Source organism: Clarias gariepinus, chromosome 19, assembly GCF_024256425.1.
Source record: "Clarias gariepinus isolate MV-2021 ecotype Netherlands chromosome 19, CGAR_prim_01v2, whole genome shotgun sequence".
NCBI classification, from domain to species: domain Eukaryota; kingdom Metazoa; phylum Chordata; class Actinopteri; order Siluriformes; family Clariidae; genus Clarias; species Clarias gariepinus.
The window spans coordinates 20,273,222-20,288,499 of NC_071118.1; the positions used below are offsets into that span (position 1 = coordinate 20,273,222).

A 15,278-nucleotide genomic window follows, 5' to 3' on the forward strand; every position below is an offset into this window, starting at 1 on the left:
TCCATTTTACTCCCTCACTTATCTTCTATACCGCTTTATCCTGTATTCAGGGTCGCAGGAACCTAGAGCCTATCCCAGGAGGCTTAGGGCACGAGGCAGGGTACACCCTGAACACCCAATCCATCGCAGGGCGCACACACTCACACACCCATTCACACACTACAGGCAATTTGGGAACGTCATTTAACCTTACCTACATGTCTTCGGAATGTGGGAGGAAACCGGAGTACCCGGAGGAAATCCACCCACCATGGAGAACATGCAAACTCCATGCGCACAGAAATCGAGCCTGGCCGGGAATCGAACCCGGACCCTGGAGGTGCAAGGCGACAGTGCTAACCACTACACCACCATGCCGCCGGGTCCATTTGTTAGATACTAGATATTGAACATAATTGCATTGTCTTTAATATTACCCAAGCAACTAAAATCAGACTCAAGTACACAATATCATAAACAAGAGAACAGGCAAAGGGACTGAGTAAAATCCATGACCTGGGCTGATCTTTGTATAAAACGAAGCAGGTTCAAACACACTAAGGCTAAACAGTAGAAAAGGCTTAAATAAATATGAAAATACAGGGTGTGTATGTCTTAAGTCTTTATATATTGCTTGTAATAGAGTTTGGGTGGTTGACTTTGGTGTAGATTTAACAATAATTTAATATCAGCATAGTAAATTTATACATATCCTACCTTTATACCATATACCTATATACCATAGCATAAGTACGTGTCGTTGACAGGAAAAGAGTTTTTAGAAATAGTTACTGTAAAAGGTTAAAGCTAGAAAAAGCTAAAAAAAAATTCACTTATACCACTTTAGCACTGAAATATTAAATGATCCCAGTAAAAATATTCAGTTTAGCTTTTCTAATTAATATGTATTGGTGCAGGTGTTTGTTTACTATTGAGCAAGTAGCTTATCATAGGTTTTATTTTAAGTAGATTATTAGTACAAAGCATCACGCTGTCTAAACTTCTAAACACATAACTGCTCATAACATCACTTCATCCGAACATTTTGATTTGGTTTATAATGCAGGTGTAATTTAAGACATACAGACAAAATATTCTGAGACTGGTTTCATGTCCTTCAGTGAATACAATACAAATACCATTGAAACATACAGAGTTCTGACCAATGTACTGTACCGACAAAACCTTTCTTTCATTTATACAGAAATTTATGTCTATTTGTCTTATTTTGTATTCATGTGTTACATTCTTAATAGGTTTTTGACATTTTCTTTTTTCAGTTTAAATCTTTTTGAGATCTAAGCTTATCATCACCAACAATGACTCTCACAGTAAACTGAATGACACATTGATAGAAAGTTCAGTTACAACACAACTTGGTCAAATCAACACCCAGCAGCTAAAGCGACATACACTCATACTGTATCAGTGAATCAGAAAATATGCATGTTCTCTACCAGTATCTCTCTCGCTCACACACACACACACACACTGTGCTAGTGTGCAGCGAATAATGACAAAGAAATCTTTATGCTGCCCTTGGGTCAACTTAATAGGTGGCATATTTTATGCTTAAATTTGTGGATAATTTGTATGTTTGTTCCTGTTCTCTGTAGGCCTGACGAGCATTTCCTGGAAGCCATTTCTTGTTTCCCAATGGTCTACTACATGGTTGGAAGCATTGACAAGTATGCAAGTCTGTTGCTTAAATGTATAGCTATATCTATATCGGCCAATTGAAGCTGCACATATATACACACAGAGTCAGCCAAAGAAATGTATACTACCGTTCAAAAGTTTTAGAACACTTTCAAATTTCTTTCTTTTTGTTTAGTGATTTATTTTCTACATTCTACAACAATACTGGGGATTTCAAAACTATAAAATAACATATAGGATTAGGTAATTACATAACAACAACAAAAACAACAGTTAGTTGTTATTTTAAGACACAGAGGTCAGCCTTTCTGTAATAGTTCTTGCAAGAACAGTATTGTCAAGTGCATTTGCAAAATCCGTCTAGCACCATAATGAAACTGGCTCTCATAAAGACCATCCCAGGAGGGCGAGACCAAAACCTACCTCTGCCCCAGACGAGAAGTTCATTTAGAGTTATCAGCCTAAAAAATGACCACATAACAGAACCTCAGATTAGAGGTGAAGAAACATCTCAATATTAACTGTTCAAAGGAGATTTTTTACGCCTTCAGCATTTACAATGTAGAAAGAAATAAAAATCAGGAACCATCATGGAGTTAGAAAGTGTTCTGAAACTTTTGAACGGTAGTGTATATACACTTTGCTTTATGTTATATATTGATATATATATATATATATATATATATATATATATATATATAATAATATGATACTTTTAATATTATATTAATTTAATACTGTTTACATCATACTATTTCTCTTTTACTGAAGTGTTTATAATTTTTTTTCTTCAGGTTGACTCTGTATATACTATATACAGGTGCATCTCAATAAGTTTAAATATCATTGAAAATTTGATTTATTTCAGTAATTCAATTAAAAATGTGAAACTCATATATTATATACAGTAGATTCATTGGACACAGACTGATATATTTCAAGTGTTTATTTATTTGAATCTTTATGATTATGGCTTACAGCTAATGGAAACCCAAAATTCAGTATTTTAGAAAATTCGATTATTGTAAAAAGTTCAATATTGGACACTCATGATGTCACACTTTAATTAGCTAATTAACCCTGCAAAGGTTTCCTGAGCCTTTAAATGGTTTCTCAGTCTGGTTCAGTAGGCTGGCTGCTTACAGAGTTCTGTTTCCAAGCACATTAATTGAAAGTTGAATGGAAGGAAAAAAATGTGCTCTACAAAAAAAGGTGCTCAAGCAAATGGGATAACCGCAGTCTTGAGAGGTTTGTAAAATGAAGCCCATTCAAGAATTTGGGGAAGATTCACAAGGAGTGGACTGCAGCTGGAGTCAGTGCTTAAAGAGCCACCATGCACAGACATATCCAGAACATGGGCTACGAATGTCGCATTCCTTGTGGCAAGCCACTCTTGAACCAGAGACAACATCAGAGGCATTTCATCTGGAAATCAAGGTCCCAGAGTCTGGTGGAAGAGAATCAAAGTTGCTTGAGGTCCAGTGTAAACTTTGCACAGACAGTGGTGGATTGGGGAGCCATGTCATCTGCTGGTATTGGTCCAATGTGTTTTATGAGGTCCAAAGTGAGCCATCTACCATCTACCAGAGTTTTACCTGGGCTTCAATAACACCTCAGCAGTGACACAGATTGATCGCCTCCATGCCACGCCACATTGCTGCAATGATTTCTGCAGAGGAAGCCCGACCAATCATTGAGTGCTGCATACTTTTCAGTACTCCAACATTTTTGTGTCAAAATAATTTTTTTATTGGTCATTAGTAATATTCTAATTTTCTGAGATACTGAATTTTGGGCTTTTATTAGCTGTATATATATTAAAACCTTATAGCTTTGGGTGCCATTGTGTCACTGTCATCCTCGGGGTGTGGCTTTACAGGGAGTCTGGTGTAGGCCTTAGCGATTTGTGCTGTATTTAATTTTCTGTGCAATATATATTACTGGTATTTTAGGGATGTATGGGTATGTGTTACAGTTTATTGATTTTTAATGAGCACCTTGGCATGGATGCAAGATTAAAGTCTAATTGGTTACGTATGTGATTGACAGCTTGGACAGCCTTTTACAGTGTGGGGTGCTGTATGCTGATAACCTGGTGGTGGTGGATAAAGAGAGCACAATGAGTGCTGAGGAGGATTACATGGCTGATGCTAAAACTATTGTCAACGTTCAGACCATGTTCAGGTGGATGCACACTGGAAACGTTTTTATGCAACAACAACAATAATAATAATAATAATAATAATAATAATAATAAATAAAACTCTTTCTAGGTTGTTCCCCAGTCTTAGTATCATTACAGAGCTGACTCACCCATCCAATATGCGCTTCATGCAATTCAGAGCAAAGGACAGCTACTCGCTTGCTTTATCCAGACTGGAGAAGGTGAGCAAAGGTTATACAGTAGGTCAGAGAACAAGGCAAAGATGTTGAGAAACACTTTTGTTTAAATATTTAGCTATGATCCTATTTGAATAAACTACAATGAATATTTGAATATTTTTCCTGTGTGTGTGTGTTTTTTGTTTGTGTCTTCTTTTGTTTTGCTTGTGAGTCATTTCTTTAGAAGGAGCGTGATAAGGGTTCTAATCTGGCCTTCATGTTCCGCCTGCCATTTGCTGCTGGCCGAGTTTTTAGCATCAGCATGCTGGATACACTTCTCTACCAGGTGGGAGTTTTAATCGAAACAGACTGCTTATGTGTTTGTGTGACAGGACAAAAAATACACACTGTAAAATCGAATTATGTATACGCGTAGTCCCCGACTTACGAACAAGTTCCTTTTCGAGAGCACATTCGTATGTTCGATTCATTCTTAAGAACGACAAAGAAAGTCTTATACGCCTTTGGCACAAATATACAGTGTGAAGTAGTGATGGGTCGTTCTCCTCAATGAGTCTTCCTAGTCCTAGTCATTTGCTCTTTTGTCACTTGACTTCCATAGACGCCATGCAGTGCAATAGGCAATAGATTCAAAAGAACGAACGACTCAGACTAGAAGATATACTCATTCTGTTTATCATAATATGTTCTTAGCTGCATTGTAATGTTTTCCTTACTGGAACTATAGCCAAAATTTGTGTATTTAGACGTGTTTTGGGTCTATAACTTTATTTTATTTCTGATCAAAAGAATGAAATGAACTAAATAACTCAAAGGAAGATTCGTTCATTTTGATGAACGAGATTCAGAGAACTGAGTCACTAAAATGATACAAACTTCCCATCAGTAAAGCATGACAATCCACTCGACTAAATCTGTCCTTGCGCCTCGTGATCATACTGTAAACACGCTTAAGAAAATGAACCTCACACTAAAAGGTTGTCTCTGAGAGGGGAATCTCAGACACCGTTTTTTTTCTCAGAGCTGTTTTCCACTGTATTAGACTGTGAAATCTTTGTTTTGACAAGGATTTTCCAAAATTAGGATTATTCACCATCGGCCCAGCTTTACAGGACAGCCATTTTCTATCATCGTGTTTTTGGTAAGATTCATTTAAACCGATGAGGCAGACGCATTTTCCCCGAACCCCCACACGGACTATACCGAACTTTTATATATCACTTACACACTGAAATGTTGTATATAATTATAAATATTGGTATTTGGTGCACTGCATTTGGTCTATTTTTTGTACAATACACATGAGCTACTTTGTGATTGAACCCGGAGTAGAACCACCGTCCGTTCGGAAATTGAACTAAGGGCTACCTGTATAGGGTGCACTGATTTGTCTAGCGCTTTTACATTGAGTGAGACAGCGTCCTCTGTTGGACGAGGGCACCACTAGTGGATGACATGGAGTGTGTATAAGTGGAGTCAAAAAGGTATCAAAATGATTGTTTAGTAATACTGACAAACATATTAACTGTGTTTTAATATTAAAACACCTGCGTTGGAAGGAACAAATGAGTTGGATTGTGGACAGGTAGTTTAATGAGCAGCAAAAAGACTTTTGCTAATAAAATCTAAAAAGTTTACTGTCTTTTATACTCTTCTTCAGCTATGTGGAAGAGCAATTTCTTTAGTTTTAGTTCTTAATAACTGTTTAATTGTTGGTTATCGAATGTAAAATTATAGTTCTGTCATGCCATTATCTGCTATTGCATATTTAACTGTATGTAACAAAATAATGTTTACTGATGGGACTGTTTCATCCATGGATTAGATGATTAAATGCTGTCAGGTACATGTTTTTTCCATTTGTTTGTTAGTGTTTCGTGAAGGACTACATGATCTCAATTACACGTCTGCTGTTGGGGCTCGACACAACACCTGGATCAGGATACCTGTGTGCTGTGAGTCAGCAATACCTCTGTGTTTGTGTAGAAGTGTGACTGTGAACATGATCTGTATGGAGTCAAAAAAGATGATAACTCAAAAAAAGTTTTATAATAAGATAAAAAAAATTATAATACTGACGTTACCGAAATATGCAGTTGTATTTTTGCACTTGCGATACATGTAAAGAATGCATAAAACAATCGATCAGCCATAATATTATAAACATTAACATTAAAAACACCCTGGGTTTGGGTTCTCTTTGATGCACTGGGTGTTTTGTTACTTTTCTCCTATGACCAGCAATGGTTTGTGAATTTTCTATCAGATGAAACTGGATGGGCTGGCCTTTAGTCTCCACTGCGTGCCTTGCGTGTCCAGGATCTTATCACCTCTTTACTGGTATATAAATTGGGATTAGTGTTATTCAAGTCACCTCGCAGTGGTCATAATGTTATGGCTGATCAGTATAAATCAGAAGGCGTAGTTGATTGAATATGTAAAAAAGTGTTTGTGTCTTTATGTCAATCCAGATGCGTGTGCGTGAGTGTGACCTGTGGATTCGTACATATGGAAGACTATTCCAGAAGCTTTGCTCCACAAGTTCTGAGATCCCTTTTGGAATTTATCGCACCGAATCCCACATGTTCCTGTCATCTAAGGTGAGACACACACTCACACACACACACAGACAAGTATGATGATCCCTTTGCAGAGATTTATTAAATACTACTCAATATTGCCACAAAACTAAGTGAAATGTATTACACCATGTTTTTTTATCATTTTTGTTCTACTGGTAGGGTATTTTCTGAAAAGCTTTCAGCTCATTCGAGTTCATGCTCTGCCAGGATGTCCGTATGTGTATTGCATTGCACATTTTGCCAGAATTATCAAATGGTCATATGGCAACATTTTAGAGATCACTTGTTTGAAGCCTGACAGTGTCATAGCCAACCACTGGCCAGGAGTCAAGGGAGTGAACTTGGACATGTCCTTTGGATGGCATGCTTTTTCTCCAATTAATAATACTGAACTTAGTAAACTGTATTCATATGTATTCTCATGTATGCAGAAGAAGGCTGATAATCAGAATGGGTACAGAGAGTGAACAAAACAACTAGAACTTCAGCAAAACTGCCCTCTGATGACTGGGCTATTGGTAACATAACCTTTTTTTTTTCCTTTTTTCAAGTCTCAGTTTTCAGGTAGCGCAGAAGGATGGGCAGACTCCAGGGATAAGGAGGAGGAGCCAAAAGTACTGATTCATAATTCTTCAGGAAGTGACCAATCAGAATACTCTCTTTTGAGGAGGAAGAGCATGCACTGGACAAGGCGTTTGAGTAGACGGGCCATGAAGAGGAGCGACTCTGCTTTTTCTTCCACTCAGCCCAATCATGGCGTGTCACGACTGTCAGAGAGGGCAGAGTTAACGGAGCTTGTCAGGAATCGAATGCAGCATTTAGGCCTACACACTGGATTCAGTAAATACCTATTGAAAATGCCCTCTACCAGTAATTAATTTGGTTTTATTAACAATTAATATACATTTTTTATAAAAGATATATTTGTCCACACAAGATTCATCCTTTCACATTTCCTTATCCTTCACTAACCTGTTCTCATTTTTCCCAATCTCTCTTGTCACCGTGGTTTGTTTCTTTCTGCAGAAGATGCCACAAATCTGACAGCCAGTGATGTCATGAACAGAGTCAATTTAGGTTACTTACAAGGTAAAGCTTCAAACCTCCTTGTGCGTGTGTTTCAAGCTTTCAACAGAGCCACAAAGCGGCATGGCACATAATAGAAATTGAATGCTTAGTGTTGCTCTTGTCCAATTATGAACCCTTTAACCTATTGTGTGTGCTTTAACATGAGCTAACAATCACTGCCTAACACACCCAAAACTTTCTCTACCAAATCTATAATGCTTTCACAACACCAGGGCCTCTCTAATGTCTATGTGCACCAATCTCAATCATCTCAAGTACACTATAACAAGTGAAATTAAATCTTAGAATAGAACGATAGCTAAACATTAAATACACTAAGTAAGATGTTACTTGCATTTATCATTTTTCCTTAATGTAGGATTTCAGACAGCCCGAATGAGAAAAGTCTGGAGAAAGGGCATACTGACATTCGGGTAGCCGCAGCACAGAATTCCTGGAGCATCATGCCACTAACTAAAGCTCAAGCGTAGACACTACTTGGAAAGGGACATGTCGTTATAGAGCTGAGGTGTGCAGCCCAGATTGTTATCCAGCACCCAGTATGTCAAACTAATCATGAACAGAAAGATGGTTTTCAGAGACTTTTCAGTTTCAGTTTGGCATCTTTCATAGGCACATAATGAAGAACCGTGAGGGCAAGGAGAGATCCCATTTTGGAAATGTCATAAATATTCTATAAGTTCCCAGAGAGGTGTGTATAGCAGCCACGTTTAGTGTAGGACCTGCTGCTGTCAGGCAGGATTAGGTAACCTGTGTCATTGAAAATATATGAATATATATGAAGCATACGTAGATACATACAGATGTGCCAGATGTCCATTTGCTGTTGCAGGTGAGCTAAATGACCAGCAGAATTCTCTCTCCTACGTGCTCGTTAATCCTGGGCCTGACACACCTCTCCAGCTACACGATGTCGTGTACGTACCAAAAACATTCACATTGTACAGTTGGGATGGGATATGAAGCTGCTGAAAGCTAAACAAACTAAACAAACTTTATGACTTAGATTTGATAACCTGTTTAATAAAAGATTTTATTGATTATTTTCTTTTAATTTAGATGAAATAAATGTAAAGTGCTGCCTTGTGTTCTGACAGGTTCCTGATTCGGCCAGATCCACTGGCTCACATTCCAGATGAAAACACAACTCGGACAAATCGGAGCTAAACTACATTTAACCAGTTACAGTTTTTTGTGAGTTTAAATTGATTTAAACTGTGCCATTCCTGTAACACTATAACAAAACTGCTCAGTGAAATTAATTCCAGCTGGTCATACTCGGTTTCAAAATAAATCCCACTGCTTTGGATTATATGAAAATAAATTGTTTTACGAGTAACAAAAGCATTAATAATGTGGACGAAAAAGCCAGGACTCAGGAAATTTGTTTTGCACATCCTCAACTCCTATTTTAAATTGTCTATCCAGAGCTTTCCTATATTTTGTACATTTTGCCCTCTCTCTCATTTTTTTTTGTTTGTTTGTTTTTTTACTTGATGGTTCAGGCCTACATGTTGACTATGTGACCTGACCCCATGATGGTAAGAATGTTGCATTTAAATATCTGTCCCAAAATGCATAAAAACAAATTTAGGATGTACTTCCACTGTACTGGCCACTTCATTAGGTACACCTTCCTAGTACTGGGTTGGACCTCTTTTGCCTTCAGAACTGCCTTAATTCTTCATTGCATAAATTCAACAAGATGCTGGAAACATTCCTTAGAGATTTTGGTCCATATTGACATAATAGCATCACGCAGTTGCTGCAGATTTGTTGGCCGCACATCCATGATTGTGTGAAGAGTACCCAAAGGTACTCTAGTGGTTTGAGATCTGATGACTGTGGAGGGCATTTGAGAACGGTGAACTCATTGTCATGTTCAAAAAAAACATTTTGAGATGGATTTAGCTTTGTGTCAAGGTGTGTTATCCTGTTGTCATGAATGGATGGACATAGAGAGTCAGAATACTCCGGAATGCTGTGGCATTTTGTGGAGGTCTGGTTTCTATCCCAGGAGACTGGGGGCACAAGACTCCTCAAACTAGGAAGCCCTATTTCCTGTGCTTAGCTGACAGGAGTGGCACCTGGTGTGGTCTTTTGCTGCAGTAGCCCAACAAGGTTTGTTGTTTTGTGCTGTCAGAAATGCTCTTTGGCATATTAAGGTTGTAATAAGATGTTGTTATTTGAATTACCGTTGCAGTTAACCCATCCACTCATTCCATCCTCCTCTCACCTCTGGCATTTTCAACCAGATAACTGCCGCTCACTGGTTATTTTCCCTTTTTAGACCATTCCCTGTAACCTCTAGAGAGGGTCATGCGTGAAAATCAGCATTTTCGGAAATACTCAGACCAGCCCGTCTGGCACCAACAAGTATGCCACGTTTAAAGTCATTTATATTATATTTATTCCCTATTCTGTTTCTTGGTTTGAACTTCAGCAGATTGTTTTGACTGTCTTCATGCCTAAAAGCATTGAGCCGTTGAGTTGCTGCCATGTGATTGGTTGGTTAGATATTTGTGTTAACAAGCAGTTGAACAGGTGTACCTAATGAAATGGCCAGTGAGTGCATGCGAAAGCGATGGATTTAATACAGTACTAATGATGCTTGGATGAGGTAAAGTAGCATTAATTTTAAAGAGGGAAAGTTGGCTACAAAAAGTATTATTATTATATAGCCTTCTGGCATTATTTATAAAAAATTATCTTTAAAAAATCATGGCTATAACTGTATGACAGTCTCCTTGTCATTATGGCTTTTAAATCACCTTCTTGACTTGCCCATGATATTTTTCCTCTCAAGTGAAATTCAATAAATGACCAGTAGATGTCAGTCAAGTTAACATTATTGTAGACTTTGTCAGGAGAACAGTAAACTGTGGCCTCGCTCAAATATACACTATTTAAAATTTTGAAAGTGTCTTTATGATAAGCAGATGGATACAAATACTTATATTTATATGTACGGTATATTTATATTTATATTCAAAGTCTGAAATGTTTACATCAATGTTTTGTGTGACCAGGAGAGGGCGCCAACGAGTTCAGAACAGAATTCAGGAACACGTTACCTCATATTACTGCTTCAGTATTAAAATATAACATCTTATAAATATATTATTATATACCTAATATTTTTAATAGTCGTTTTACAAAGAGTGGTAACAATAAAGCCAGAGTAAACTTATCTTAGATTAGCGAAAGAAAAAAAAAACATGATTCTTTTTAAGGATTTATTACACATTCCATTTGCTGCTGGTGACAAATTTCATTAGTCAAGTTAATGCTGTTGTTGTTATTGGTAATAGTGTAATAGTAGTAGTGGGAGGAGGGGAAGAATAAGTAGTAGGAGTATTATTAGTAACAGTAGTATTACTGTTATTATTCACTATTATTAGCCAGCATCTATTTTTGTTATACTTGAGTATTTAAAATTGTATCTTTATGAAACGGGTAACTATGTCATTATTCTTGACTTTCATGTTCGTAATTAAAAGAAGAACACTTTTAATTGCTGCTTGTTCATGTGTTTTAAAGGTACATTTAAATTTACTGTACATTAGCTGTTGTCAGTTTCACAGAGTTTTACATTTGTTTGTTTTTTTAAGTTGCTTTTGTAGAGTACATTCACAGAAATGAATGTAACAACTTGTAGTAATTAATGGTTGTTGATTAATAAGCTATAGGTTAAACATGTTAATTTAAAAATCGTGCTGCTACTGTGAATAATATAAACTGTTATTAAAAGGTTGTAGTTAAGAGCTGTGGATTATTAATTTATTATTACATTTATATAGTTATACTATATATAGACCTAGAAGTAATGAAACAAACTGATTTATAATGTTTATTTAGGATTGGCAGTTTACACTGATCAGCCATAACATTATGACCACCTGCCTAATATTGGGTTGTTTCAATAATATCTCAAAGTTTATAAATTAATTTGTGACGTGTAGTCAGTTTAGAAATACATATAGCTTATGAACTGATTAACCTTTTTTGCTATATAGAGCATGTCCAGATTATTCATACGTTATTAATATAAAATTAGAGCCTTTAACAGTGGTCCACGTTTTTAGACCTTCAATGGCCAGATCTTGGCAAGTTACGTAAAACAATAACCATAGATGACCAAAGATAAACATGCTTACCATGATTTGTCAGGTTTGGACAAGAACTTAATGCAGATCACTTAATGCAGGTTGAAATCCAGTAACAGTTTAACATAAATAAGTAGTATATTCATTTTTAGTTCTGTCAGATTCAGTTCCTGTGACACAGCTATTTGAATTCTCTGTATCAATAAACACAATGACCTCACAGCCTAAAATTTACAATGTTGCACTACAGTGCTACCAATAAACTGAATGAGCCAATCCAAGCAGAGGGAGGAAGTACTACATACTGACTAAACTTCACATCTCTTTAAATCTTTACATCTGGTTTAAAAAAGCAATTATTTGAATGTTAATAATCTCACAAAAAAATGTTTAAAGTTCAATGATTTAAGATGGACCGATGTTTTGTTTACATTTCTGGTATTTATGTTGTTTATTATTGGTTGTAAGTTAAAACTATATTATAAACTGTACTATTCACTGTAATAAATAAAGTAACATTCCAACAGTCTTCAATATTGTGATTTTGTGGCGTCACGGACTGATTTTTTTATATATCTGTTTATAATTACTCCATGTGCAGCGTTTCCTTGTAGTTTATTCAGGGATGGAAATGTTATATGAAAAAGAAATATGAAATGTAGCATTTAAGCTCATGCAAGGCTGTTGTCGTGTCGTATTTGTGATTATATAAATATTCAATTTAGTGGTAATATGTTGGTTGAGTTTTAATTATAATAATGTATGGAAATTTTATGTGGGTAATGTAATGTATATAAAAATAATCTGCAGAAATGATGTTTATAAAGCCATTATGGTCAAACTTTGTCATTTTGTCAAATGATTAGTTTGGAATTAATAATGCGGTAAAATTTCTAAATTAACGCATAAATATTTACAGCCATTAATCATTTTTATATGAATTATTTTGGGTTGTGAAAAATGTAGTGGATCATACTGGCAGAAAATTGGAACAAGGAAAAAAATTGCTGCTTAAAGAACACGCCCCATATATTCATGGGCAAAAACATTTTTCCCATTTGCTAATGCCTAATGTAGAAATGAAACAAACTGTCAAAAAGTTTAAATATCTATTTTTCTTTTAAAACTTTGTCTTTGCCAAATGGGTAAAGAACTTTTCAAATTTCACAGAACATTGCAGGTTGGTTCAGGGCCTCACCACTCATTACATCAGTTTACTTTTAGCTGCCCAAGTGAAAACAAAGACCTATCTGAATCTATCAGAGATGGCATCAATAAGGTGCAAGCTCCGTTCTCCCGATCTATTCTACCATGTACTGTAAAATGAAAAAACAAGCATGATTTATTGGTTACTGTAAGTTACTATTTATTATGGATTCATTTCAGAATAAAACTCTCACATTGTTTTCCTTTAAATGCAGGCTGCAGGTCTTTCATTGACTGCAGGTCTTCTGTGTGAAAATGTCTTTCCAGTTGGCATTTTAAACCTTCACACAACATAGGTGTGGAAGATTTTTAAATGGCTTTACTTTTAGAGGACTTAGACTTTCCCCACAACTGCTCAGATACAAATAGGCATTGAGCTCACAATCCCATCCCTGTAACCTTACCCTGTACCTGGAGTTTACAGATGATCGCCTTCATGCCATCTCACGCCACATTAATGCAGCAATTTGGGCTAAAGAGCCCTGACTAAGTATTGAGTGTATACATTAACATAATTTTTGTATTGTAAATACATTTTTGATTGATCTTAGAAAAGATTCTACTGTTTTGAGATATTGAAATTTCTGACTTTCGTGAGCTGTAAGCCATAATAATCTAAATTAAAACATTAAAGGCTTAAAATATTTTACTTTACATGGAATTAATCTACAGGGTGGGCCATTTATATGGATACACCTTAATAAAATGGGAATGGCTGGTAATATTAACTTCCTGTTTGTGGCACATTAGCATATGTGAGGGGGAAACCTTTCAAGATGGGTGGTGACCATGGTGGCCATTTTGAAGTCGGCCATTATGGATCCAACTTTTGTTTTTTTCAATAGGAAGAGGGTCATGTGACACATCAAACTTATTGGGAATTTCACAAGAAAAACAATGGTGTGCTTGGTTTTAACGTAACTTTATTCTTTATTTATTTACAAGTTTCTGACCACTTATAAAGCAGTTATTAGCAGTTTACATACTAATGACACGTGAGTAGCGGATAGAAAATGTCTGGTGAACGTAGTAACCGGGTCATTGCAGCAGATTTTAATGCAAGACAGCCTACGAGACCACCCATCTCCCATGCTACAATTAACAAACTGCTAAGAACTGCTTTATAAGTCGTCAGAAACTTGTAAATATAAAGTTACGTTAAAACAAATTTTAACGATTTGTGCAACAAGTGGCAAGAAGGCATGGGACTGCATTCCAATACTCTAAAGGTATTTAGTGGGGTTAAGGTCAAAGCTCTGTGCACCCCACTCGTGTTCTTCTACTCCAACCCTCCAACCCAAACATGATTTCATGGATCTCGCTTTTTGCACAGTGGCATTGTTAGGATGGAAAATGTTTGGGCCCCTTAGTTCCACTGAAAAGAATCTGGAGTGCTACAACATATAACACAAAGTAAAATGGAAAGGGCAATTGATTCGCACTTCATTTATCAGAAAAATATTGTACATTATTCTGGTGGGTTTCATTCTAAATTTGTGTGTTGTGCTTTTGATTATGGACACATAAAACGTAGGTAGAAAAAAAGGAATAATCTAAAATAATCAGCTTGTTGCAACTTTTCAGTATTTTGGGCTGTGTGCAGATATGCAGTGTAAATTTCATAGCACATTTATGCTTAATACTGAGCACTAATGCAATAAAAGCAACCGAAACCTGAAAACACCCTTATCTGCGTACACACACACACACACACACACACACACACACACACACAGCAGTGACTAAAAAAGTATATCATTTCAGGTCAAGACAGAGAGCATGATGGGAGTGTGTACTAAGTGCCAAATGGATCTAAGAGGCTCTTCTATAATACTCCCACACACACGTATACACATGCAGACACTATTTTGCATGTAAGTTTCGGTCGACAGGTCTGAGCAAGAACATGAGACTGCAAGGTTTTGATTTGTGTGTGTTTTAGAGTGAGCCTGGGATCAGTGGTATGGCTTAATTGAACCATTCAGTGAATCCAAATGTGTGGAGCGAAGAGCAAGATAAACACAGCACTCAGTAAGTCACACAGTTATACACACACAATCACCAGATAACACAATCACACAGGCTCCAACATGGGGATTTTGTAAAGATGGACGTTTTGTTATTACTAACATATCACAGCACAAGATGTTGCCAGTAAAATTCCAAATGTGACTGTAGTTCTATTAACCGAAATCACCAGGGGAGGTAAGCAACACCCAGTTAGTACCATGTGTCCATGCCTGCACATATTGGTATCTCCTAAAAAGCCCCAAAAATCTATCCCAGGAAACTTTCTTTAGCATTAGTTCTAAAT

The 15,278-nt window shown here is 36.5% G+C and overlaps 1 protein-coding gene across 1 annotated transcript in view; it reads left to right on the plus strand.

Moving 5' to 3' along the window:
- Positions 1–8,819, plus strand: part of kcnt1a (potassium sodium-activated channel subfamily T member 1a) — a 53,888-nt gene extending 45,069 nt beyond the window's left edge. Inside the window, exons 22-31 of the mRNA XM_053478522.1 lie at positions 1,596–1,667; positions 3,688–3,822; positions 3,912–4,023; positions 4,205–4,306; positions 5,853–5,936; positions 6,453–6,581; positions 7,115–7,433; positions 7,590–7,652; positions 8,485–8,569; positions 8,750–8,819. Of these exons, the coding sequence (XP_053334497.1) occupies positions 1,596–1,667; positions 3,688–3,822; positions 3,912–4,023; positions 4,205–4,306; positions 5,853–5,936; positions 6,453–6,581; positions 7,115–7,433; positions 7,590–7,652; positions 8,485–8,569; positions 8,750–8,819 (1,171 nt within the window). The remainder of the gene's footprint in view (positions 1–1,595; positions 1,668–3,687; positions 3,823–3,911; positions 4,024–4,204; positions 4,307–5,852; positions 5,937–6,452; positions 6,582–7,114; positions 7,434–7,589; positions 7,653–8,484; positions 8,570–8,749) is intronic.
- Positions 8,820–15,278: the final 6,459 nt, after the last annotated feature.